This window comes from Scleropages formosus, chromosome 18 (assembly GCF_900964775.1).
Source record: "Scleropages formosus chromosome 18, fSclFor1.1, whole genome shotgun sequence".
Classification (NCBI taxonomy): Eukaryota; Metazoa; Chordata; class Actinopteri; order Osteoglossiformes; family Osteoglossidae; genus Scleropages; species Scleropages formosus.
This window is the reverse complement of record NC_041823.1, coordinates 4,414,203-4,439,731: the sequence shown is the minus strand read 5'-3', so window position 1 is coordinate 4,439,731 and position 25,529 is coordinate 4,414,203. Positions and strand designations below refer to the sequence as shown.

The following is a 25,529-nucleotide window of genomic DNA, read 5'->3' as shown; positions in this document are numbered from 1 at the left end:
GTCATGAGAGCGTGTGTTTGCTGGGCTCTCCTTGCAGTCAGAGGTGGGATTGCGCTGTAAGAGCGAGCGAGTGTGTGTGAGTGTGAGTTAGAGAGAGAAGTAGGGTGAGAGAAACAAAAACAAGCTTGTTGAGCAGGAGCAGGGCAGACTCCTTGTGTGTGTGAGAGAGAGACAGAAAGAGAAGGAGAGAAAGAGAGAGAGAGAGAGAGAGAGGGTGGGGAAGGAGCTGCAGTCAGGAGACACCGACTGTTAGTCAGAGGCTCCTGGGAATTAAAACTGCACCAAAGGAGGAGAGAAGCTTCTACGGAGAGATGGGCAAGTCGGGTAAGTGCGTCGAACCCGCGTTCGTCAGGGTGCAGCGTAGCTGTGGAGTTCTTTGCCCGACTTCTTCTTTATAGCTGTTTCACCCCTTTGTCCCTGGGCAGGCTGGTGCTGGTATTCGCACACACACACACACACACACACACACACACACACACACACTCCTTTCGTCAGCTGCTTGGCTGCGGAGCCTGTGTGGATCATTCCTCTTTTATTTTCACTCTCGGGTTGAGCTGCGTTCAAAGTCGGTCCATTATGAGATTTACTCTCATAAACATGGTTTTCTTGGCCTGACCACCATATGGCTTCGCGATGTCCTGCACGCACACCGGGCATCTGAACACACATCTTCGCCCATCACTGGTTTTCCTGAATTTCACATTTTGCACCCCTGCGCTGTGTGGTCAAATGTGGCTGTAGGAAATGAGTGACACTATTAGAAAGACACACACACAAACTTACCAGTAGCATCATTGTAGGTAAATCTAGGTCTATAGACCATATAGTGTAGAACTCGTGTTAATGACGAGGAATGAAGTCGGTTAAAAGGCGATCAGGTAATCATCTGTGACGTATAATTTCTTCATGAACAATAATAATGAGCCGCTGTTGGAAAAACAACCCAGGGATGAAGTAGGATTAGTTATCGGAGGCAAACCGTGGCGGCGGAACGTGTGCCTAAGGAGTCTAGAAGAAAAGAGGAAGGGTAAGGCGTTAAACTGCGCTTGACCTCCCGTGACCCCGGTGCTTTGTGGAGTCACATCCCCGCTCCTCACCTACAAGTCTCTGGGTTCTAAAGCTCTCAGTTCAAACCTTCGTATGAGGAAACAGCTGTGTCCCGCACTCTTCCTGAATGAACTTTTGGGTGGCGGGGGATGGGAGGAGCAGGCCTTGTGTGAGAGAGAGAGAGAGAGAGAGAGAGAGAGAGATAAGTAGGCGAGTACTTTTCTCCCCACCCAGGATGAATGGTGTGTTCCAGTTAACATTAACAATGCAGGCATCCAAGCAATATTTGAGGGCTTCTAGAACATTCTACAGAATAACAGAACACGCATGTTTAGAAGCAGAGAGCTGCAGTATTACATGGTGAAGCACTCCTGACAGAACGACCATCCCCTGAACTCCGCTTAAGGACCACAGAACCTTTTAGTATAAGTCTTCCTGCGGTCATATCAGAGGAGGAAGCTGCGGCTCGGGTGTCGCCATGGTAACGGAGATGCGTTCGCCGTATAGCCTCTCATTTCACGAGAATCAGTCTTCGTCATCTGATATAATAGGTGTGTAATGACCGATTCCATATGCTGCTTTAGAGGAAATCGCGTGTGTGCTAGAAACACAAAAGTAGTGCAGGTGCAAAAATAAGTGAACCCCAAATTGCTTTGGTTACAACCAAGCAGGTAAGTAGAATGAGGGGTATAAGTCATTTATTAATTTTATAGCTTTATTTTAAGATCTGAGGTGGGCGTGGCGGTGCAGCGTGTTGGACCGGGTCCTGTTTTCCGGTGGGTCTGGGGTTCGAGTCCCGCTCGGGGTGCCTTGCGACAGACTGGTGTCCCGTCCTGGGTGTGTCCCCTCCCAGCGACCCCCTATGTGACAAGTGGTTTCAGATGATGTAGGTGTGTATTTTAAGATCTAATATTTAGATTTCATAAGTTTAATATTTCATACAAGAACAATGACCATCCTGAAGGGTTCACGTACTTTCGAGCACCACTGCATGCGTGAGGCGCCTCTGTGGCTAAAGTTTGGTCGCAACCCCATCTGCCCTCCACCGTGGCACTTTTAGTGCAGTTGGCCCAGACGCGACCTAAGGACACGGACGTCACGCTCGGATATTTACTGGTGTCAACGCTCATCAGTCTGCGATGGTCCCGTTGCTGCTGCAACCGGCGTCTCTCCATCCGGCGGCTCTTTGATGGTAACCTTTAAGGGTCGTCATCACCTTCGGGGTCCACCGACATGTCGGAAACTAAGGTCTACAGCGCGAAGACGAGAAACCGCTACATCTCCGGGTAGCTGTGCAGGAAGTCGGCGCCGCGCTCTGACCGCCGATGCCGCGTCTCGCTACGGTGACTAATCATCATTGCATCGGCGTCCTTCCTCCTCGCTTTGCTTCGCAGCGGCTGATGTCACCGGTGGGACGCCGGCGCCCCATCTGCCGAGACACTGGGGGTTTTTGTGACGGGTGCGGGTGGGTGCGACGGGATACGTCCGAAGTACTCCTCCCCACCGCCCGCTGCGCCGACACCACCAGCAGCTTCCTGCGTGGCTCTGTTATCACCCCCATGAAGAACAAGGCAACATCTGACAGCAGCAGCCGCAGGAACCACGAGGACGCGAATGGCTGCACGCGGCCTGCCGACGGGGGCGCCGGCCGCACGCGGCCCCTCGGCGGAGAACGGCTCCTCGCGGCGCCTGGCCGAGGGTCTGTCGCGAGGACCTACGTACGAGACCCCTCGGAGCTGTCTGTGTTTCACCTTCTCGCGGTGTGTAAAAGGCATTTCGGACTGTGGGGGCCTGGGTTCGAATCCCCTCCCACTGTAATGCCCTTGATCAAGGAACTTATCCTGAACTGGTACAGGAGAAATTACCCAGATGAGTAAACGGATAAACTAGTGTAAATTAGCATAAAACCCTAACGCTGTGAACTGCTTTGGAAAATGGCATCACGTGAATGAATTAATAATAGTGGGAATAATATGTGTGGGCGACACGGTAGTTCTGGAGCTTCGTGTCTCCTGGGTTCAGATGGGGCTGAAACCTCGGTCGGTGTGGAGTTCGCATGTTCTGCTGTGTTTCTCTGAGATGCCTCCAGGTGTTCTGGTTTCCTCCCACACTCCAAACATCTTTTTCAGGTGGACGGGTGACCTAAAATTGCTCCGTGTGTGTGTGTGAGAACGTGCATGAGATTGCCCTTCTATGGACTGGTGTCACATCCTTTGGGTCTGGACCTCCACGAACCTGCACTGGGAAAGCAGTTATTTACACCTGACGCAGACTTACAATGTTTGGTTTGTACTTTCAGCTAAATACACTGATTTATCCATTTATATTGCAGAGCAATTTTATTTTATTCTATAAGTTCAGGGTAAGTGCATTCATCTAGGGTACTACAGCATGGGGTGACTTTTGAATCTGAGTTCAAGTTCCAGGCAGCAGACCTAACCACTGTACCACCTGGTGGCCCAGTTGGGTTTTTTTTTTTCCTTTCCTCAGCTGGCAATAAATGACCAAAGATGAAATTATTTCAGAACAACACATGAGCGCTTACATTTCTTTATTCATTCTCCTGATGCTTTCATCCAAAGTGACTTACGGTGTATTTTGTAACGTAGCAGTAAGGGTCTTGATCCAGGGTACTGATGATGGGTGTGATGGTGCCGTTAATGAGCAGTCAGCAGGGAGGGTGGACGCTCACCTCAAATTAACATGTGCTTTCATTGCTCGAGTTGAAACCTGTGACCTTTGGCTCCAAAGGCAGTAGCTGTTGCCTTTTTCAACAGCCTCCAAGCAGTTTGCTGAGGAGGTCTTGAGAAGCCACAACGAGTACCGTAGGCGACACCAAGCGCCGCCCCTCAAGCTGAGCAGCAAGCTGAGCAGGGAAGCCACCCGGTGAGCCAGCATTTCCTTCCGCCCTCCCCACCCTCAGCACCCCTCCGCCTCCTTTCCGTCGTCCAACCCCACATCAACTGCTGAATCGCTGCAGTTGAAGCTGAGGTGCCCGTTGACCCATCGCTCCTGCGGTAAAATTGCTTCTCGATCAGCGGCGGCGGGAGATTCGGGTGCTTTCCGCACGCCGGTCAGCCGTACAGCGAAACCCACGTGGGCCACGCTGGAGAAAGAGGCGAGCGTGTGGCCCTGCTGACTGCTCACTGTCACCCCCGCTACCCCCGCAGGTATGCCGAGAGCCTGGCCAGCACCAGGATCCTGAAGCACAGCGCCAGCAGGGGGAGCTGCGGAGAGAACCTGGCGTGGGCGTCCTACGACCAGTCGGGTGCGTACCGTGGTTCGAGTCCCAGCGGCCGGCCCGCATCGTCTCCTGGGAGCGAATTCACACACGCCGTGTGTGTCCTTATTACTTAGGAACTTCCTGGGGTTCCAGGCGGATGGGGATCCCTGTTGAGCAGCTGACCTTTGACCTCTCGATCTTCACAGGGAAGGATGTTGCCGATCGCTGGTACAACGAGGTGAAGAACTACAACTACAACCGTCCGGGATTCTCCTCCGGCACCGGTGAGACACCGTCCCGACTGGCGAGCGTCACAGTTCGGGTCACGGCCACTCGACGCACAGCTCATCCTTCTCGGAGCAGACGGAGACGTATTTCGCACGCAGCGCAGATGTATCGTGTCCGTGAAGACGCGTCTCTGCTTTGAGTCACGAAACGGCCCTAGTACGGGCCGCATTCCTTGAGTTTGGCGCCAAAGTCACGGCCGGGTCGTCCCTCGTTTTGTTACCGCGCAGCGAGGCCGGGATACCGCGGTGCGGTACTCACCGAGACCTGCGGTCGGGGGTCATCTCAGGCCTTCGGAGTCTGAGGTCCCGGGAGCTCCAGGCCCCCAGTGAGTCACTGCCGAAACACGTCGCGCTTCGAGCTCCGGGCGGGATCTCCTTCCCCTAAACCATCTGCATCCGAAAGATACACGGGGTGATTTATGGACATATCGTAGCAGCTTTCCTCTACCCCCCTCCTCCCTTCATATCTTATTTTTACATATCTGCCCCCCCATCCCGCTCCCGACGCGTTGGTCCGACTCGGCGCTTTTTCGTTACGTGCGGCCATCGAGGCGGTTGTCTTATATAAATATTTAGATCCCGGTGACGGCAGCGAGTAGCGGTTGCAGCAGGCGGTCGCTTCGCCCCGGCTACGGGTGCTGGCCGCGCACGCCGGACGTTGACGAGACGCAGGCAGGAAATTTGCGCCCCGCCATACGCGTCTCTCGCCGAGACACCAGAACTGGTTCCCCATGCGTGAAATCCGCCTCGTGCGGTTTGCTCCGCTCTGCGCGGTCAATACCGTTCCCCTTGTTGGCGTGTGGGTTCTTTCATTCCATACGAGGGACTTTCCTCGGACGGTCAGCGCGCAGCCGGGTTTGCGATCGGAGCCCGGAGAGTCGGCTGCGTTCGATCCCCCGTTAGCCAGTGGGCGGCCGCGGTCCGGTTGAATGTTTCTCTACGCGGCAGTTTTGGCACTTGGTGGCTGGAGTTACAGCTGGCTGAAATAACTCGGCATAGGTTTGCGTGAGAGTAAATTTCCCAGCAAGCAACACTCTGCTCATCGTGCCGGCTCTGGTTTCGCCTAGTTCTGTTTTTTAAATTTTTGAACCAAATTTTTAGTTTTATTTTATTGGCTCTGATGTGTCCTACCATAGTCTGTCAGTCCATATCTATATATATGAGACACGATACCATATGGTCCCTACCAACTGTCTGGGACAGGTAGTCTGTCTAAATTGTTATACTGGGAGAAGTAGAATCGCTCCTATGGTCCCACAGACAGGTGGATAATAAATTAAGATAAAATATTAAGTAATTTGATGGAAAAGGAGCAGCACCATCACAATAAGGAAACATCACGACAGGCATCATCCGCTTTTGTTTGGGAATCCTTTTCTCGCTAGACACTGCCTACGTTTGTCAGAAACGAAGACATAACAAAAAATTCCCGTTTGTACTGTGTGTTTCGGGGGGGCGGGGGGGACCGTTTTCTCTCTTTGGGAAGTTTATTTTTGTCTAGTTTTGTTTTTTGGACATGTTGCAAAATATGACGGTACAGGTGAAACGGTAAAATGTACCCATCCTGTGGACGACCGACACAAAAAAAAATGGAATTTTAAGCTTCGTTTGACCGATTTGTCCCTGGATGTTGACTGTGGGGAAGGTGGACTAGTGCTTAGTGGCCTTCTTTGGACCCAGGCTCAAATCCCACCTTCTGCTGCAGTACCCTCGATCAAGGTACTTACCCTGAACTGATACGGTAAAAATGACCCACCTCTAGACATGGCTAACAGCCCGCTCCCCCCCCCCCGCAGGACACTTCACGGCCATGGTGTGGCGCAGTACGAAGAAGCTGGGCGTGGGGAAGGCCGAGGCCACCGACGGCTCCACCTTCGTGGTGGCGCGTTACTTCCCGGCGGGCAACATCACCAACCAGGGCCACTTCGAGGCCAACGTGTTGCCGCCGAGAAACTGACACGGACTGTGCCGCGCATTCTGATTGGCTGCGGGGAGGGGCGGGGCTTAATGAGGTCGTAGAGTGTTAAATGAGGGGTTAACGAGACCAGGCACCACTGTGGCATTGTACTGTTCATTCCTGCATCTGCAGTTTGTAATCTTGAAGGGAATTTTGACCGTTTTGTCACGGCCGAGCGGTTCGCTTCAGCCCATCGAGGCCTCGGTGGCGTCGGACGCTTGGTGCCGTTATGAAATGCGTCTGATTTTTCTCGCGCGGCCTGGTGTATCAGTCAAACATTTAATGGATGGGTCCCCGAAGCTCTGCGGCGTTGATGTATCAGATGCAGGGCTCTGTGCTCTCGTTACATCTCGCTACGCCGTATTGTTTACCGGCCAAAAAAATAGGTACACTACTCGGGCCCGAAGGAGACTTGTCCGAATTTAACTTTCACACTGCCATATTTCAGTCCAAAAACAACCCTTTTACGCTTTTAATGCTGCGGGAAATTATGCGAAGAGTCATATTTTGCAAACATGGGCGTTAACTCGTACGAATGTATTTCTAAGTCAACGCATTAGCAACGGGAGGATTTTACTGGACGTTTGACTCGTATCACCGTGTTGTTGAAAGTAATGAGCGGAGAGGGTGTGACAGTTTAATAAAATATTCTGCCGCGTTTGTTAACCTGCGCTTCCTGTTTGTGAAACGACACTTATCAACTGACTGTAACAGTTATATTTGTATTCATGTTTTATTAATATTTTAGGACTGTGGCCACGTCACTGTAGCAACTGGCCTCCTGCTTCCTTACTTTCTGTATCATCACACTGTTAACTTGTAATGTGTTTAACAGTTTTATACAGCAACATGTTCTGTGCAATAAAAATGATGACAGTTTATTCATAACTGGCTGTGGCTCCTTTTCGAATGGAAAATCATGCGTTTTGTGTTCTGGTAAAATAAATGCTTGCACAGTACTGGATCAGAAGTAGAACTGGAGAAAAATACACAGCTGGTGTGTGTGTGTGTGTGTGTGTGTGTGTGTGTGTGGCCATGCCAAGCTGCCCAGACTGATGGCTGTACCTCCGAGCAGTTGGTCATGGGGCCATGAGCACCAGGTGCAGCCAATAAAGACTATAATGAGGGTGAAGTTGAGAGTTTTGTTTGTTCAAGTTATTTTTAGCTGCTATTTATCTGACGGGTGCGGTGGCGCAGTGGGTTGGACCGGGTCCTGCTCTCCGGTGAGTCTGGGGTTTGAGTCCCGCTTGGGGTGCCTTGCGACGGACTGGCGTCCCGTCCTGGGTGTGTCCCCTCCCCCTCCTGCCCTCCACCCTGTGTTGCTGGGTTAGGCTCCCGTTCCCTGCGACCCCGTATGGGACAAGCGGTTCAGAAAGTGTGTGTGTGTGTGTGTGTGTGTGTGTGTGTGTGTGTATTTGTCTGACACTTAATATCTGAACTTATATGGAGAAGTTTGTACACTAACCCTACAGCTACAGGATAGGGGGCTTAACTTAAGTAACTGGATCACATTTACAAACACAGCTGCAAATGAGTCATATTAGGTTGGCTTCCTGTGTGTGTGTGTCAGTATGTTGGTTCCAGGCAGTTCACACACACACACACACACACACACAGGCAGAGTTGCTGAAGCCGCTTGTCCCAAGCGGGGTCACGGTGAGTCAGAGCCTAACCCGGTAACTCAGGGTGTAAGGCTGGAGGGGGGAGGGGACACACCCAGGACAGGATGCCAGTCCATCACAAGGCACCCTAAGCGGGACTCAAACCCCAGACCCGCCACCTAGTGGGCACTGACTGAACCTTATCTCACTAGGTAATTTTTACTACATCAGCTAAGGGTAAGTTCTTTGCTCGGTTGGTACGCCAGGAGGAGACGGCATTCAAACCACGGTCCTTTAGCTCAAAGGCAGCAGCTCTGACCACTACACCACCCGGGCATTTAAACATCCTGGGCATGAGGTACCTGATGCAGCATAATATACCTCATTTTTTTACAACATGTTAATTTTTAACATAAAATACGGAACAAACAGTGGTTTTAAAAAGAACTCGTGAAATATCTTGTATTCGGGTTTTGTGGGAGCGGCATTAGGACTCATTTATTGTACAGGAGAAAGTCATGGCATCGTGAAGTCCAAGCTGATCTATGAATTTTACTACAACGCATATGTCCGTGGAAAGCGTGTGTCAGCAGTGGCGATCAGGCTGTATTATACCATTAATATATGATAACTATGCTGTAAAAAGAGAGTTTGACCTATGGGGGGCGCCACTGCCTCCATCCTGTCCTGCGTACAGCCGTGTGATGGTGTGTCAAACACGTCGACGGTGAAGGGCCGCGTACCCACACAGTGCGAGGAGCCGCTCCGGTTACTGTGGACTCTTTATTCGGCAGGAACAAGGGAAAGCAACATAGCAGCAATACAGGGGGGTCTATAGTGTGCATGAGCCATGGGTGGGGGGTTGGGGGGGTCAGGGGGCCACGCAGAGTGAGTGTGTGTGCAAGAAACAGGCATAACCCCCATCCTCTCACATGGTCAGCTCCTAGAAGGGGGGGGGGGGGGAGAGAGAGAGAGATGGTTAAGGAACATTTATAATCAGCGAAGACACCTAGTGATCTCCTGCCAAGAATTCAAATGATACGTCGCTTTATTTTATCTTCCGGGTCTAAGGCTGCATTACAGATTCCGGTGCTGGCTCTCACGCTCACATTTCATAATTTACCGACTATGAATTCAAAGCGGAGCCCTTACGGTGGGGGCGACGCACACGACAAGTCCCGCCAGGGGGCCGATGTTTACCGCGTATGAGTATACGGTGCTACGCTCGGGTCATTAAACATGTTTTCGAGGAACGGCAATAGTTTATGTGAATTTAATAACTATCAGCAAACACGGAATGCGACCGGAGGGTATACTTTGAAGAGCGCTCCTTTTTTACATTTACATATTTATTTGACAACTTTCCCAAGGCAATTTATAAAGTGAGGTTTGTACGCTAACATACCTACAATTTACCCATCTGTACAGCAGGGTCATTTTTACGGTACCAATTCAGGGTGAGTATCTTGAGCGAGAGTACTACACTGAAAGCTGCTGCCTTTATAGTGGAAGGCGACACTGCCAACCGCTGCGCCACCTGCTGCCCTTAACATTAATTGCACTGAGTAAGATAAACGTTAACGTTAAACATGAATACATTTCTCATTTGCAGATACCAAGTCAGCTGTATGTTTATCTAGCGGTAAGGAGTGAAATCGGATATTAGATTGTAGGATTTGTAGAAAAGTATTTTGTCAGCTAACGGTAAAGTGCCGTGAGCTGCCAAGACCCCTGGGGTCACATGGAAAAAAAATCCATATCTGAAACAGAGAACAGGGAATGGGGTGGGATGGGGTGGGATGCGATGGCGTATGTCGGAAGGTGGGTAGAACCCGGGACATACAGTGTAAGCAACAGAAAAATGCCCAGATTCCACAGTTTAAATAACATTGTAAAAAAATCCTTTCTTCTGTTTTTCCATAGTCACTTTTGCTGTGGTCACTCGTTGCCATAGCGACAGAGTCTCATAATTTAGTCTGATAATTTAGCTCACAAAGCCCTTAATGCCACTTCGCAGTATGCACCCTGGTCCTTCCATGGGTTTATTTTGTGAGTTTCTTGAATTCATCGCTGAGACTGTTGTTTTCGACCCCGCCCTCCATCACCGAGACCACGCCCCCTCACCATGATGGCGTTGACGATGTCGTTCTTGTTGTGCCTCAGCGCCCGCACGGCTTTCCCTCTGGAGACGTTCGCTTGAGCCATGACCAGCTCAATGTCTCTCAGCTCCAGGCCGGACTCATCCACCTGTACCCACGGAGGGGCGTGGTCAAAGTCAGGGGGCGGGGTTATGAAAGGGGAGGAGACACAGCAACCCGACAGCCACTGTGTGCTAATGATAATAAAAACAATGATAATAATAATAATAATACTGTATGCAGTGGCTGCTGATGTATTTTTTTGATTTCTCCTATCATTTCTGACCTCTATTTTATGATGAAATGTGTTATATTCCTCATTTGGTGACATTTACTTGATGTTGGCTGGGCCAACAGTCCTTAGCAAAATATGAGGGAAAGTCAAAAAGTATCTGCAGTATATTTATAAAAAAGTTCAAACATCCTTGCAGACACTTTTTCTTTGACCCTCGTATATTTTAATGCCAATGGGACCTTTTCCGCTAAAATACTGATGAAATAAACAACAGAAGGAGGCACCTCCTCTTCCTCCTCGCTTTCCTCCTTGATGCTCAGGCTCGGTGTGCTCTCCGGGACCAGGGCCGACGGCTCCAGGGGCACCTTGAACTTTTCTGCGGCGGCTTTGTGCACCTGCTGGGATAGGTCTTCGATCTGGGGGACATGGGGACAAAGGGAGGGAGGAGAAGACGGGGGAGACAGAGAGCATTTTCTTGTTATGCATTACACCCAAGTTTCACCGCAAAGGGGTCCTGGTTTTCAGCTCAGATGGCTTTATTGGCAGGACAGAACGGTATCATTTGTGTTTCGAAAGCACTGTATAGATTGCCTGTTTGCACATTTTCCTTGTGTCTGCGTGGGTTTCCTCAGGGTGCTCTGGTTTCCTCCCACATTCCAAAGACACACAGTTTAGGTGGACTGGTGATGCTAAATTCCCATTAATCTGTGAACATATGCATGTGTGGCTACCCTGCAATGGACTGGTAGCCCCCCCCCCACCACAGCCTAGCACCCCAGTGCTTCTGGGAACGGCTGTGGCTCGCCGAAATCTTGCTCAAGACAAACGGTTATTGGAATTGGATGGATGGATGTTTCTGACGACTGTGACCCTGTGTTTGAAAAAATCTTATGAAAGATTGATGGATGAATGGAAAAGTACAGTATTTCACGAGTGGGGGGCACCCGTCAAACCTGGAGTTACAGTAGTAGTAGCTTTGTTCCATCCCAGAAGGCCGTGTCCTTTGCCTCACCTTGGCCTCCCCAAAAACGATGTAGATGTCTGAGGCGGGGCTCTTGAACACGTCGGGACGGGTGATGACGAACAGGATGTTTTTGGACTTGCGGATGGTGATGCGCGTCACGCCATGGATCTGTCTTAACCCCAGTTTGGACATGGCCTACAGGGACGGACACACACACACACACACGCGCACACACTAGAGCCAAGGTATCATAAAAGACCGAATTTACCCATCCAGGCAGCCATAAAAGGCATAAAAAGTGGATCCCCAAAATCTTTCTTTTCAGTATATTGTTAAAAGCTAACCAAGGTTTTTTTACCTCCTACTGCTGGTTCTGTGGAAAATTACCATTTCAGAGGTGCTTTGCATTCTAGAACTCTCTGTAGGAGCCCATACCACAGGAACCAAAGACAAACCGTTCAAGTAGTGTGTAATGGGGTAAAAAGGCAGAGATGAATACATATGGGGAATAATATAATAAGGAACAATCTGTTAAAAGTAAATCATCATCATCATAATACAATAATCAAAAGTAAACGGTAATATGATAAATGTTAAATAGTAAAACTGTAAAACAAAAAGAACACTCCAGAATGATTCAGATTTGAGTGCTATGGGTTATGCGGTGGGGGAGGGGGGGGGGGTGGTGCAGTGGGTTTGGCCTGTGCCTACTCTCTGGTGGGTCTGGGGTTCGAGTCCCACTTGGGGTGTCCTGTCTGGGGTGTGCCCCCTCCCCCTCCCCCTCCATCTCCACACCCTGTGTTGCCGGGTTAGCTCACCACGACCCTGCATGGGACAAGCAGTTTCAGTCTGTGTGTGTGTGTGTGTGTGTGTGTGTGTGTGTGTGTGCGCGCGCGTGTTATGCGGTACTGGCTCTGCGATCGATTAATCCGGCCTGGCGGCGACCCACCTTCCGCGCCTTCTTCTCGCTGCGGCTCTGCTTGGCCTTATTCATGGAGTCGTCAGCAGAGGGCGCTGTGTGAGAAAGCTGAGACTAAAGGCGGCAGGAGAGAGGGAGGGTCAGTCAAAAATCGTGATTTTCTTTTTCAGTGAACATTTTAGAGGTAACTCACTGAAAATCATAACGTAAATACATCGTCTAAAAACATCGTTTCTGTACAGCAGGCAGTGTCACATTCGGATGTCTGCTTCATCTTAACAGCCCACGTTATTTACAGCTGTTGCTTAGCAACATTTTTTTTTTTTTTTTTAAGCAAAACCACTTAAATGTGAATATGTGGATTTTTCATTTACGCCGTAAACCAACTGGCTCAGAGCAACAGGTCTAGAGCCGACACACACCGGCTCCTACTGTTTCGTCTCATTCTGACACGCACTTAAATATTCATTTATTCTCCGTCTACCATGATACACGCACTTAAAAGCAGACCTTCTGAAGTCACCTTAAGTGGACTGTTAGTGAAATAAGCAAAATAAAACTGATATTTAATGTGAAAAGGTATAAAAGCACAGTGCCTGGCAGGATTTCAAGGTGACTCTGGAATGATGTGCACTCCGACTGCTGATACAGGTAAACTTTTCCTTCTCCCCTGCTGACGCCACAATGTATATACGTATGTTTTTACGTGCTTTTTACATGCGTATTTGCTTAAGGAGAACTTTACGCCCTTAGCGATCCTCAGGATTATTGTTTTGCCACATGCAATAATGGGTGTCGCACCTGGGTGTCCGGGGTTCTCAGCAGGGGGCCATCTGGCTCTTCCAGCTCAGGTACGGAGCCATCGCTGTCTGACTCGTTACAGGACCCCACTGAGGATGCGGACGCACACACACACACACACACACACAGAGGCTGATGTAATGATTTCAAAGTTCAGGGCTGGGCCATGATGCTCACTCTCTCACTCTCCCTCATCGTCTGTATCTATAATCTGTATCGCTTCTGCGGGTCCCTCAACCTCCACATGCGTAGCTTTCGAGGCTTGGCGTCGATACCTTGCGCTTCGTGCCTTTGACAATTCATTCGCTCCTCAAGACGACTCCTCTGCGTGATCCCTCAGAACGCTTTTTATTTTTATTTGTTCTCATTTCACACAGGTTGTAAAAAATTACAGGTTCTGATACGCTCACTATGCAATAAAATACACAGATCTTAAATCCGGAACACTGGAAGGGCTGGACTGCCAGTAAATCACGCGGATCCACTAGCTGAGACTTCAGGAGGAGTGGGGAGACCCTGATTTTACCTTTGGGACTGTAAGTCATGGGACAGCGAGTGAGACGATTGGCCAGCCTCTCCGGGGGGTGCGGCTCAGCGCTACAGGGGGCAGGGCTGACGGGCTTGGGGGAGGACGGAAGCTCCCTGTCGCTGGACGAGCTCGACTTGCTGTGCGAAGAGCCCCTCGGGGGGCGCTCTCTGCGTGATGCCGGACAGCAGTCCTCCAGCTCTGCTCCGCCTGCCAGGAGAGTGTAAAAAACACCGTTTCACCTCGGCTTTACACAGTTGAGTACACTACCTCTCTGCAGACAATGACAGACAAGTCCTGTTCACCGTGTTAGTGCGTGACACATGCCTTTCCTTTTATTTTTACTGTTCTTTATTCCTCCGATACCTTTATATTGGCATAGCCGGCATAGTTATTGGCAGGGGCGATGATGTCATAGTCTCATTTGGATAGGAATACACGCACCTCTCAGCAGGGTCGGCGAATGCTGCAGAACTGGCGAGCGTGGAGACTGCTGCTCCACCTGTTGGCGGGTGTCCTGGACAGGTACCGAAGTTGACCGAGCCGAGGGAGACGTGCTTCTCCCGGACGGACTGGCCAGGGGCGCTGGAAACTCGGGGCAGAAGAAGTCGGGGTGTGAATGGAGGTGGGGTGTGGGGAGGTGAGACTGCAGAGGCGGATGGACAAGCTCGCTCTGGGACTCTTGGATGGGGGTGGGAAGTTCCTCGTCTGATACGCTCACGGAGCTACCAAGGACGGGGGGTCTGTCGTCCTCTGCTGAGGGGGTGGGGCTACCATAAATGTTATTGTCATTGATGTCTTTTGTGCTTCCAACCGGTCGTGCCCCCTGTATGTCGCTGCTGTCCGGCTCCACATCCTCTGGCAATAAATGCTTCTCTTCCACCTGGCGGGCAGAGCACTCCGAAATGTGGACACCGCCGTCTTTGTCCTCATTTTGCACTTGCTCTGCTTCTTGAGGCACGTGTTTTTCACTTGCTTGCAGCTGAGGGTTCCGCTGTTTCCCAAGGCTCTCGATGATGGCCTCGTTCATGGACTCCACGCTCACCTCCACTGGTTCCTTTTGACGGGTGTCGTCAAGAGGAGTTACCTCTTCCCGTGACTCCTCCAGGCCAGTAAGGTCTGTTTTGCCTCGAGTTTCAGCGGAACCAGAGGGCGATGAGCTTTTACAAAACACAGCGGCTTCCTTTTCCTTCTCTTCAAAGTCAGCACTATTCACTGCTGGACCATCTAACTTCTGAAGCTCATGTAGCATTCTAGGTGTGTCCTCGGCCTTGGCTTCCCCCTTATCTACAGGGACAACTGTTTTTTCAGGCGGTTTCTCAACACAAATATTTGCCTGCACATGACCTTCCCCTGGCAAAGACAAATGTTCTTCACCGCTGCCCAGAAGAAGTGTTTTTACATCATTATCTTTAGCTTCAAGGACATCGCACTCACTCTCTGGGCTCAGTTTTTTCTCATATGCACTTTCAGTCTTTGGTACACTGACATGTTGGTCATTTGTCTGATTTTCCTGAACTTCACTTTGTAGCTCATTGCTAACACTAGCCTCTATGGCTTCACTCCTTGAATGGTTGGCTTCCTGAAGACCTTCTTGGCCCATAAACTTTTCCACCACGTCCTTCTTCACTGCAGCTAGAACACTTGCTGATTCCTTCTGTATTTTAGAGAAGTTTGCTCTTTTCCTGGGATTAAATGTGCCAAAAGATCCACCCAGTAATGTCAATGCAGGCTCATGTTCCAATGATCTTACGTTACCATTGGCGCCATTTTCCATTTTGCAGACGGTTTCTTGGACAGGTGTAGGTTTCTTTTCTGCTGCAACAGCGGAGCCATCTGATTTGTCAATAGCATCCGTTCTGGTTTCAACTTCTGATAGTCTACCGTCACCATCTTCTGGAAAATGATGTTGATGTTGATATTGGAAGGTCATTTTGACATCTGCTGGACTTGTTTGCTGCACTCTGTTTTCTTCCTCAATGTTACCTTCAACTTGCGAGGGCTCCGTGTCAGGTGCCGTAACAGTCGTCTCCGGCTGAGGTGCAGCTTCCACAACAGATATGTTTGATAAAGACTCCTTTCGGATGTTTACGTTATCCTGTTCACCAGCTGGAGTCAGATTTTTGAAGTCTTCATTTTCCTCCTCTGAAAGGATGTTGAATTGCAGACATTTTGGTGGCTCTGTGGGTAAAAACAGCAAGCTGTCACTTTCTGGGTCATTCGGTGTGCTAGTTTCCTCGGCAACCACGGGATGGTGCATCGGGATGCTGCTCTCCTGGTTTTGAAGGTTGCTATCCTCATCCTCTGGAAAATGCATGCTTCCATCCTCACCTCCACCAGCCTCTGAAATCTCCTCCATGGATTTCCAGTTTGACAAATTAGACTCCAGCAAGCCACCGTCTGCATCTTCTGCTTCCACTTGCACATCACTGATGCTGTTGTTATCCTCTTGGTCTGCAAACGCCGCATCACCTGGACTAATGTTGGAAGTGAAAACAGGCTCGGCGCATGTAGGCTGGGACACCTCATACATCAGGAGGCTCTCTGCTTCGTAGTCACAGCACTCTCCAAGGGAGAGTGGCACCTCAGCCTCCCAGACTTCAGCGGATGCGTCCTTTTGTGAAACGCTGGCCTCAGAGTTCTCTTTCTTTGGCGAAATGGCTAACATGCTGTAGGTGGTGCAGGTCACGTTAAGGGGATTTGCACTGATGTCATCGGTACACGGCTGATTCTCTGCCAAGTTGTCCTGATTTAAAGAGGACTCTGAGGTCGAGATGTCTGCCGTCGCGAAAGCCAGGTTGTCGGGGACTTCGGAGGAAACCTCGGGACTTGTAGACACGGGTATGTTGCTGGGGCTGCAGTCATCTTTGGGATGTGATAGCACTGGAACTCCTTTATTCAAGTCATTGGTGGCCATCTCACCCAGATCTACTGTGGATTCTGGAAATTCTGTACTGTTTCCATTTTTTTGATCAGCAAGTTCAGCCTCTGTACTCAGTTCCTCACTTCTACTTGTAAGAGCTTCTCCGACTACATAGGAGGAGAGCTCTTTGATAAGGTCACTGGAGTCCGGCATCAAAGGCTGTTCTCTAGCAAGACTCTCTCCTTTTCCACCACATTCTTCTGCCTGCGAGGCTTCTGTTTCGAAAGTTTGTATAACAGGTGCTTCAACCAGTTCCTGAGCAGAACCATCTGCTGTTTCTGCACTCCCTTTTGGTGTCTCATCTTTCAAGGTCACTTTGTGAGGTGAAGGGCCCTCTTCTGGGCAAAACAGCTCTTTCTCATCCTTTTGGTTTGGTGGGACGTAAATACTGGGAGATGCTATGGGAGGGTTTGACTCTGCAGGATTGGCATTACCTGTTGTTGGACCGTCCTTGGACTCTTGGTTTGCATCTGAAGACTCAGAGGAGATCTCCATTTCACTCTCGCTCCCACAGTTAGAGGAGTCCTGCTGCAAAGGGGCTGCAGACCCAGGTGGATCATTAGGACCAGGGAACTGCTGGGCAAGTTCTGCATGCTTCTCCGTGCTGTACAGCCTGTCATCTTCCTCGCCGTTGTAGGAGGCAGAGTCGACGGACTCTTCTGTGTCATCCTGGAAAGCGAAGGACTCGTCCACACCCTCGTTGATGGAGTTCTCTGAGAGGGAGTTTAGGAACGATGCAGACGTATCTTCCTCATTTGGATCTTCTAAAGCCTTACACTCCTCCTCCACCAATTCTTCCTCCTCGTCTACCTCGTTCACCTCGTCCTCGTCCTCTTCATCTTCATCTTCATCCACATCCCCCTCCTCCTCCCCAGCTGCATAAGCATCTACATCATTTCCAGGTTCATCCTCTGTGGGGAACAGAGTTATCTCCATAGAGTCAGCTTGGAAGATGAGGCTCGTATGGAAGGGGAGCATTGAAGCAGGTATCATCATGTCTCCCCCTGGGCCATCGTCTCTGCAGGGGCCTGGGAACAGCAGGGGGGAAGAAGCCATCTCGCCGTAGAGACTATTGTTGTCTGTGTCAGAGACCTCAGAAGAGCAAGTAGCTGGGGTCAGACTCCCGGTATCTGCTGCAGTGGTCTGTCGGTGAACAAAAGGGAAAGAAGCCACAAGTTCTGGGGAGATGTCCTCTACAGGGGTACCCATTGCGGCAAAATGCTCAGAAATGCAGGCGTTAAGGTCCAGCTCTAGGCCCTGATTTGGATCCTCAAATGCTGCCGGCGCTGTGGACTCGTGCTCCTCTGAGGGTTCCAGAGATCCTTCAGACTCTCCTCCCCCTTCCTGGGAAGATGTGCTCCTGCCACTGCTGCTTTTCTGAGGAGACAGATCTTCGGTTACCCACCGAGGCCGGCACATCTGCCTCGTTACTCCGTCCCCTCCCTCGGCAAAGATCCCGCTTTCCAGTGTTTCCGGTCCGTCGGCTTTATCGAGACAGGATTCCTTGTCCATGCTGTTTCTCTCCTCGCCGAGCTCGTCCCCAATCTCAGAGAGGGACTCAACGTAGCAGGCGGGGGCCTCCTGCAGCTCTGCCTCCCCAATGAGGTTGGGAGAGCAGGAGTGGGAAGTGCTGGATGTGTAGGAGGAGGTCCAGCTGCCTCCCTCTGCTGTGATATAGGAGCCTGAGGGGGACGTTGGGGGAGAACACAGTCCTTCACTCTCAGGAAGGTCAGAGGATTCATCGGTAGGGGAGCCAGGGCCAGAACAAGGTGAGCCTGGGTACCACTGGTGCTTAAGGTGCGAGCAGTAGGCCATCTTAATAGGGGTGGAGGGGGCAGTGTAGTAAAGATCTGGGTCCAGACCTGAAGGTACTCCCACTCGAAGGGGGTCAACCGCACAGGATGGCTCCGAGAAAGACAAGGAAGGCACTTCACCCTGAGATAGTGACAGCTCCTCCTCCCGTTCTCCTTCAAGAGGGCCGCAACTGTCAGTCAATCCAGCATCCGTAACTTTGGGCTCCAGGACAGGACAGGTGAGAAGCTGTGCAGAGTCTTTTTCTGGCTCCGTCTTAGGAGTCAGTGACTCGTTCTGGGTGTCAGAAGGACAGTCCTGGCCAGTGTCCAGCTTTTCCTTTTCAGGAGGCTCGGCCGATTCCTCCTTTGGAGCTGTGGGCAGCACCAGACCCTGACATCCCAGGCTGGGGACTTCCTGTCCTGTTGTTTTCCCCACCAGCAGGTTTCTTTGGACCTCCATGTTCCTCAGAAGGGTCTCCTGACCCATCACGACCCGTGTGTCTATTTCCTCCGGCTCCTTAAAGTCACTCTCCACCTCGGTGCCCGTCAGCACTTTGATCCTCTCCATCTTGACTGGCCCGCGCTTGCAGGGACCCCGGCCGAACTTGCCCGTGAGTCGGCCGACCGTGCCGGGGCGGCCGTCGAAACTACAGTCGCTGCTCGCCCCCTCTGGCTGGGGCCGCACCGCAGAGCTGCCTGGCTTGGCCTTGGGCAGCCGCGGACCGAACGGAGAAGTGCATTCTGGGGAGAGCTGCGGTGGGGTACTGGGGGATGGAGTAGAGGCACAGTCGCTGGGGGTGGAAGCGGAGGAGCTGGAAACATGTCCGGTCAGGTCTGTAAAGGGAAGAGGGGGGAGGAGAGTAAGAGACACTCATGATGTCAGCAGAGGCGAAAAACAGCCATTAATGAGATTTTTGTCACGGGAGGCACTTGCCGTCTCCTAAGAGACGTGGAAGAACACGCTCTACTTTATTCCCATAGGACGGTGGACGGATCTCCTTGTCCCGATGACAAACAGCGAGCGGGCTTTCGTTCAAACATCTATCTTCTTATAGAAAGTAGCACTTTCACAACTTTTTGTCACCTGGATTATGCATTTCCGTAGGTATGACGACCCTGCCGATTTTTCCATTTTGAACCATCATGTGTTTAATGAAGCGTGACCGAATCGTCGCTGAAGGTGGAAACGAAAGGCCGTGCGCCGTGTCAGCCGAACAAGGATGACTTCCTGCCATTAGCGCCATTTTGTGGAAGGAGCGCTTAACCCCTGTCTCCACGCATCCACGCAGCCATTTTCTCCTGTGCCGTCCATAATTATCGAATTTCATTTTGCACATCTTGTGAACCCACCCTTTTTACTGCAAGAACATCAGCTGGATGTCTGATTATAAAAACCGAGCACAATCACGCTAAAGGTTGCATGAACTACAGCGAAAGCGCTAATGGCCTCTGTTGCGAAACAAGTGGGATAGAGGAGAAGATAAAAGAGAGGTGATCATATTTCATGTTGTAACTACCTGCCAGTGGCAATGCCCTGTTTGTCGTGCTAAAGACGCTCTGGCTGTGCTCGAAGATGGTGAGAAAGACATATTTACATTGATCTGGCGCTTTTGTCCAAAGTAATTTTTACTGCGTTAATTTAGATTGAGCACCTTGATCAAGGCTGCCGCAGCAGGATGGGGGACTTGAACCCGGGTTCCTTGAGGTCGAAGTTGGCAGCTGCGAACTACGCTACCTGCTAGCCTGGTATGCCCAAAAACATGCTGTTCAGGTTCACCCATAGTGTGTGAGTGACAGAGAGAGTGTGTGTGTGTGTTCCACTGATGTATGGATGAGTGACCCAGTGTAAGTAGTGTATCTAGCAGTGTAACTCTTTGGGTGCTCTGGTTTCCTCCCACAGTCCAAAGACATGCTGTTCAGGTTCCCCCATAGTGTGTGAGTGACAGAGAGAGAGTGTGTGTGTGTTGCACTGATGTATGGATGAGTGACCCAGTGTAAGTAGTGTATCTTGCGGTGTAAGTCACCGTGGTGAATAAGGTGTGTGGGCTGGTAACACTACACAGAGTTCATTAGAAGTCGCTTTGGAGAAAAGTGTCTGATAACCAAATAAATGTAAATAACTGTAAATACAAAGGCTGTGAATATGCATTTATAAACAACTGCATCGTCCTGTACGCTGCGGTCATCGCGGAAACATAGCGGCGCGTGCACCGCAGGAAAAGAGCTCCATCACCCTGAGACGAACCCTGTCGTCTTGAACTTGATGACCACGGTACGCTCATTAGGGACATTTACAGCGGCTTGGCTCCAGGCCTCGCCCTTAACCCCGAGAGCCGAGGAGGGAGTTAAGAACAGAGGCCTCTTCGCGCGTGCTTCCGGACCAGGTCGCGGTCACGCCATCGCCAGGCGCCACGCGGTCGCTGCCGAGTCCACGGAGGGACCCGGTTCTGAGGAGAAAAAGAAGCGTGCGTGTCGGGTTCGATATCTCGGAGGCGCGGGGCTTCGGCCAAGCGTTCCGCCCCGCTGCGTCGCCGGGCCCCTCCGGGCGGAAAAACGAGAGCCCGACGGCCCAGTTTTCTCCCGAGATGCGCGGTATTTAGAAAGAGAGCCTGAAACGGGGGGAAACATTTATCGCGCTGACACCGCAGGCTATTATTACCGCCGCTAGAGAAATTCTGGCTGCTGCTGCTGATGATGATGATGTCACCGTCAAGAAAGCGCAGCTTGTTTTCCTGGCGTTCCTTCACGTTCATTTCTCCGCTGGACCCTTTTCTCCGACTTGCAACGTTACGGTTCTGCGCTTACTACTTACACTCGTTTTTCACTTCTACTTTTATCGCTTCAGGGTGAGTACCTTGCTAAGGGGAACTAGACCAGGAGCGGCATTCGAACCGCCGCGCCACCTGCTGCCCCCTTTTCAAACAAGTCCCGGCTGATGAGCGCGCATCGTCGCAACGGCCCGCTCTCTGCACGCAAGAATCGGTTTGAAACGTGGCGAAACATGTGCGTCTCGGCATTTTCCTTCAGATGGTAAAAAACTTGAATTATAAAGTGCTGTTCTTCATAGAAAACTCTCCACAAAATAGAGAACGTGCTTTTAGGCAGCTAGTGACAATACGGCAGTAAAAAGATGGAACTGCATAATAAAAATAATAATAATAATAATAATAATAATAGCTTTCTCCAAGACAATTGACAATATTAAGGTTACATACTAGGCTCTTTGTACTAATTATTTACTCGTTACAAGTGCATATATATGCCACTCAGCACAGATACACACACACACACACTCACACGAAATGTAATATCTGCTCTCTTGTTTCCATTAGCGATACAGAAATTAATGGGTTGAAAGGAAGGAAGAAAAAGGAGCCGCGGAGAGAAAAGCAGGACGGTCAGAAGACATTAAAGGGCCCAGGAGGAGGGGAGAGGAACACGTGACGGAGCAGAGGAACAGCGCCGTGGTGTGTGTGTGTGTGTGTGAGACAGCCACTGGCAGGGGACGCAGCCAGAGCGAGAAGGGTGAGCCTGTCACCATTCTGCAGCCCCATGGGCACAATAGACAGAGGCACGAGGCCAGTGCCGTGCGTTCGAACCTCTGCTTGAATCATATCCTGGACAGCAGGACAGCCATTTTGGAGAGTTGGGGAAGCTTTCGTGAGCACCTTTGTGACACGGGGGGTCAGTTAATTTTTTTTATTTCATTACCACCCCAAGAACACTAATTGCTATTATTATTTACATTTATTCACTTAGCAGACACTTTTCTCCAAAGCGACTTACAAAGGATACTATGTATTGTTATCAGCCCACACACCTTATTCACCGCGGTAACTTACACTGCTAGATACACTACTTACACTGGGTCACTCATCCATACATCAGTGGAACACACACACTCTCTCTGTCACGCAACCTGAACAGCATGTCTTTGGAGTGTGGGAAGAAACCAGAGCACCCAGAGAAATCCCACACAGACGCAGGGAGAACATGCAAACTCCACACAGACTGAGCAGGGATCGAACCCACGTCCTCTCGCACCACCCAGGAGCTGTGAGACAGCAGTGCTACTCGCTGTACCACCGTGCCATCATTATTATTATTATTATTATTATTATTATTATTATCATCATCATCATCATCATCATCATCATCATCATCATCTGGCTGATGCTATAATCCAGTGTGACAGATTCTCTGACCCATTTGTGCATCAGGGTATTTTACTGCAGTAGTTTCGAGTAAGTACCCGGATCAAGGGTACCGGAGCAGGAATGGGGAGTAGGACTTGAATCAACAACCTTCGTGTAAGAAATGCACATCCTTAATTTCAAGATTAACGATACAGACGTTAAATAGCTTCTGCCTTCAAATCTAATGCATGAACGTGCTTCTAAATCACTTAGAAAATGGCTTGAGACCCTCACTGGGGGACCTGGAGTGCAGTACCCCCCCCCCCGCAACAAGGAGTCTCACTCGATTACTCAAGCTTCGCTCGCTCGAGTCGTGGCACGTGAGCGGTCAGCCCCCCGAGGCCGGTGTCAGCGCGTACTGGGTGGAGAGGCTGACGGGCGACGCACCCAGATCGCCACGCGTCCGGGAAGAACAACACGCAGGCTTTCATCCCCCCCTTACTGGGCGCTCCGTGCGATGACTTCATCCTCATCCTTGCCGCCGATGGGCCCGCGGAGCGCTCGGAGGGCACTGCCCGACCTCCCCCTCGTACCCTGCACCCCGCCGCACCCCCCTCCGCAGCCCGACACGCCAGCTCAGCACTTCACCCTCAGCGCGGACAACAACGGGGGGGGGCGGGGTGGGGGCACGATCACAGCTTCCATTCTCCCCGGCCCACAAACCCCAACCTCTTCGCTGTACCTCTGCACCTGCACTGGATTGAGATGGATGTGTTATCGCTCTATAGAAATTACATCTATATAAATAAAACAAAGATGAAAGAATAGCAGTCGAAGCGAATTGCAAAAGGCAAAGTGAATCATGGGTACATCTCTGGTGAAGATAGATGGATAGCTAGATAGATAGATAGACAGAGGAGCAGCGAAGCCACACAAACCACCATGTTGCTCCATATGTTCTTATTTGCTGACATCCGCTACATTTCTGCTCACCTCTCTATATTTCATCTGCTTTGTTATGCCCGTTGCCATGGACACGGTGCCAAGCATTATGTAATTGTACCCGGTGCTTCACCGCTCCCCCGCATCTCCAAGAGCGGAGGCCGAGCATCCCTGTAAGGGCGCGCCCGCGGAGGGGTAGGCGACCGCACATGTCACGTGGCTCCCGTTGGCACCGTGTCCCTCCCAGAGCCTCGGTGTCACCGGGGCCTCGACTTGTTTGTGCTGCGTCAGAGCTGCCGCCCGCCGAGCCCCACCGTACACGCACGCACGCGCGCATCGTGCCTCGCGTGATGCTGACGATGCCGGGGCTTACAGATGCTTTCCTCGGAAGCCGTCGGCACAAAGAGGTGACTCCACCTGGACCCCCCCCCCCCCCGCCCCCCCCGAACCCCTTCCAGCCCCGCATAAAGGCACCACGATGAGGCCGAGACCGGCGCTCAATTTCCACCCTGCGTGTGTTCGGCTGCCCCTTCCTCCTCTGCTCCTCCCACGGCGAAACGGGACGAGGCAGCAAAATCCGCTCGGCGGTGCGTCCGCGGCTCCTCCGTCCCTCCCCCGAAGGAGTTTACCGCGGTGGGGAACTTCCGCATGCACGCAAACGGAGGAGTCCGCTCTGGAAGCGCACGGCTGACGAGAGGGGGGGTTCTCGCACGCAATTTGCATCGGCAAACGTTTCTGCGAGCGCCTTTGATGGGAAGCGTGCGCAAAGCGGAACTGCGATGTACGACACCGCAGCCCCCCCCATTGCCCACCCTCGCCCCCCCCGCCGAACGCGTTCGCACCGTCGCTCTCATCTCGACGAGCGGCGTCACGCACCCTCCGGTCCCATCCCGAAGTGCGACACACTACTGCTTCCCGTCTCTGCTGTGTCATACTTCAAGCATCTGGGCGCTGCTACTACTTGAGGGGTGGAGCTTCGAGGGATGGCGGGGGGTCGGTCTAATGGAACCGGTGTTGTTTGGGTCCGGTCTCATTTCCGGGCCTCTCCCTACCGGTGCCCCCAGTTGTCCCCACTCCACTTTTCCACCTGCATTGCGCACGTCCCCCTCGTGTCCCTGTCCTGCTCGCCGAACCCCCCCCCCCCCCCCCCACCCGTCCACCCCTCCTACCTGGGCCCGGGACCCCCGCGTCCTCTTGCCGCGCTTCCGTCGGCTCGGGCGAGGGTGCGATCCGGCGGACGGCCTCCCCCGGCATGGCTCCTGGCGCCAGCGATGCAGAGCACCGTCAAGGTGAAGGAGGGGGACGGCACACGCGAGGACAAAGAAGGACGCCCCGGCTCTTCCCGCAGCGGGGAGGGGGGCCGAGCCGGCGGCTGGGGAGCGTCTTGACGTAGAGGTCGCGGCTCACGGGGGTCTCGGTGGGGGTAGGAGTTTGAGAGCGCGTACACGGGTCACCGTGCAAGTGTACGCGTCCCTCTCCAAGGTGCTGCAGCGGCCGCGGCGACTCTGAGCGCAGGCTGCAACGCTCCGTCTGATCACCCCCCATTCCCCCACACACCCCCCCATCTGCCGGCCTGCAATTGGGCCACCGCCGTCGATGTCAGCAGGGGGTAGCCGGGTCTCCATGCTGATTGGCTGAGGCTGATCAGCACTGCAGAGCTTGAGAGAGAGAGAGAGAGAGAGAGAGAGAGAGAGAGAGAGAGAGAGAGAGAGAGAGAGAGAGAGAGAGAGAGAGAGAACAGGGGGGGAGACTGCCACAGACAATGCAATATGAAGTAAATAGAGTAAATCTAAGTAAATCTGTAGAAAAGCAGCTAAGACTGCAGAGAGAGAGCGAGAGAGGGAGAGAAAAGACTGAGAGCCAGACCACCAGATGCTCAGCCCCCCCATGCCCCCAGCATACCCCTCCCCCTCCCTCTTTGAGACTCTTTGTTCGTTTGGGGGGGGGGGGGGGGGGGGGTCCGGGGGGCCGAGGCCACTTAGAAAACCTCTCAGGGCTGTCTGTCGCTGCTGCTGCTCGGGTTTCAGATGCTGATGA

The 25,529-nt window shown here is 51.8% G+C and overlaps 2 protein-coding genes across 3 annotated transcripts; one reads left to right on the top strand and one right to left on the bottom strand.

The window, feature by feature from the left end:
- Positions 1-172: 172 nt before the first annotated feature.
- glipr2l (GLI pathogenesis-related 2, like) lies at positions 173-7,377 on the top strand. The gene is made up of 5 exons (XM_018762740.2): positions 173-324; positions 3,825-3,933; positions 4,218-4,315; positions 4,477-4,554; positions 6,354-7,377. The coding sequence occupies exons 1-5, from the start codon at positions 312-314 to the stop codon at positions 6,512-6,514; spliced, it is 459 nt and encodes a 152-aa protein (XP_018618256.1). The 5' UTR covers positions 173-311; the 3' UTR covers positions 6,515-7,377.
- On the bottom strand, positions 4,564-25,188 carry nacad (NAC alpha domain containing). 2 transcript variants are annotated; one of them, XR_003798315.1, is made up of 10 exons: positions 24,662-25,188; positions 14,143-19,248; positions 13,699-13,908; positions 13,173-13,261; positions 12,402-12,485; positions 11,501-11,647; positions 10,773-10,904; positions 10,240-10,362; positions 8,859-9,058; positions 4,564-4,947 (listed from the first exon to the last, which is right to left on the bottom strand). XR_003798315.1 is itself a non-coding variant. In XM_029259907.1 (9 exons), exons 1-9 carry the CDS (start codon positions 24,744-24,746, stop codon positions 9,044-9,046), a joined length of 5,991 nt encoding a protein of 1,996 aa, XP_029115740.1. In that variant the 5' UTR covers positions 24,747-25,188; the 3' UTR covers positions 8,401-9,043. The 2 variants fall into 2 exon arrangements, 1 of the variants encoding a protein (XP_029115740.1); XM_029259907.1 differs by lacking the exon at positions 4,564-4,947 and having other exon boundaries at positions 8,401-9,058.
- Positions 25,189-25,529: the final 341 nt, after the last annotated feature.

Excerpts from the sequence above, each read along its gene's own strand:
- glipr2l (XM_018762740.2), top strand. Across the intron at positions 3,934-4,217 it reads CTGAGCAGGGAAGCCACCCG|GTATGCCGAGAGCCTGGCCA; the intron begins GTGAGCCAGCAT and ends CTACCCCCGCAG. Across the intron at positions 4,555-6,353 it reads GGGATTCTCCTCCGGCACCG|GACACTTCACGGCCATGGTG; the intron begins GTGAGACACCGT and ends CCCCCCCCGCAG.
- nacad (XM_029259907.1), bottom strand. The coding sequence starts at position 24,746 with ATGCCGGGGGAGGCCGTCCGCCGGATCGCACCCTCGCCCGAGCCGACG. Across the intron at positions 13,909-14,142 it reads TTCGCCGACCCTGCTGAGAG|GCGGAGCAGAGCTGGAGGAC; the intron begins GTGCGTGTATTC and ends CTCTCCTGGCAG. Across the intron at positions 11,648-12,401 it reads GCGAGAAGAAGGCGCGGAAG|GCCATGTCCAAACTGGGGTT; the intron begins GTGGGTCGCCGC and ends CCGTCCCTGTAG.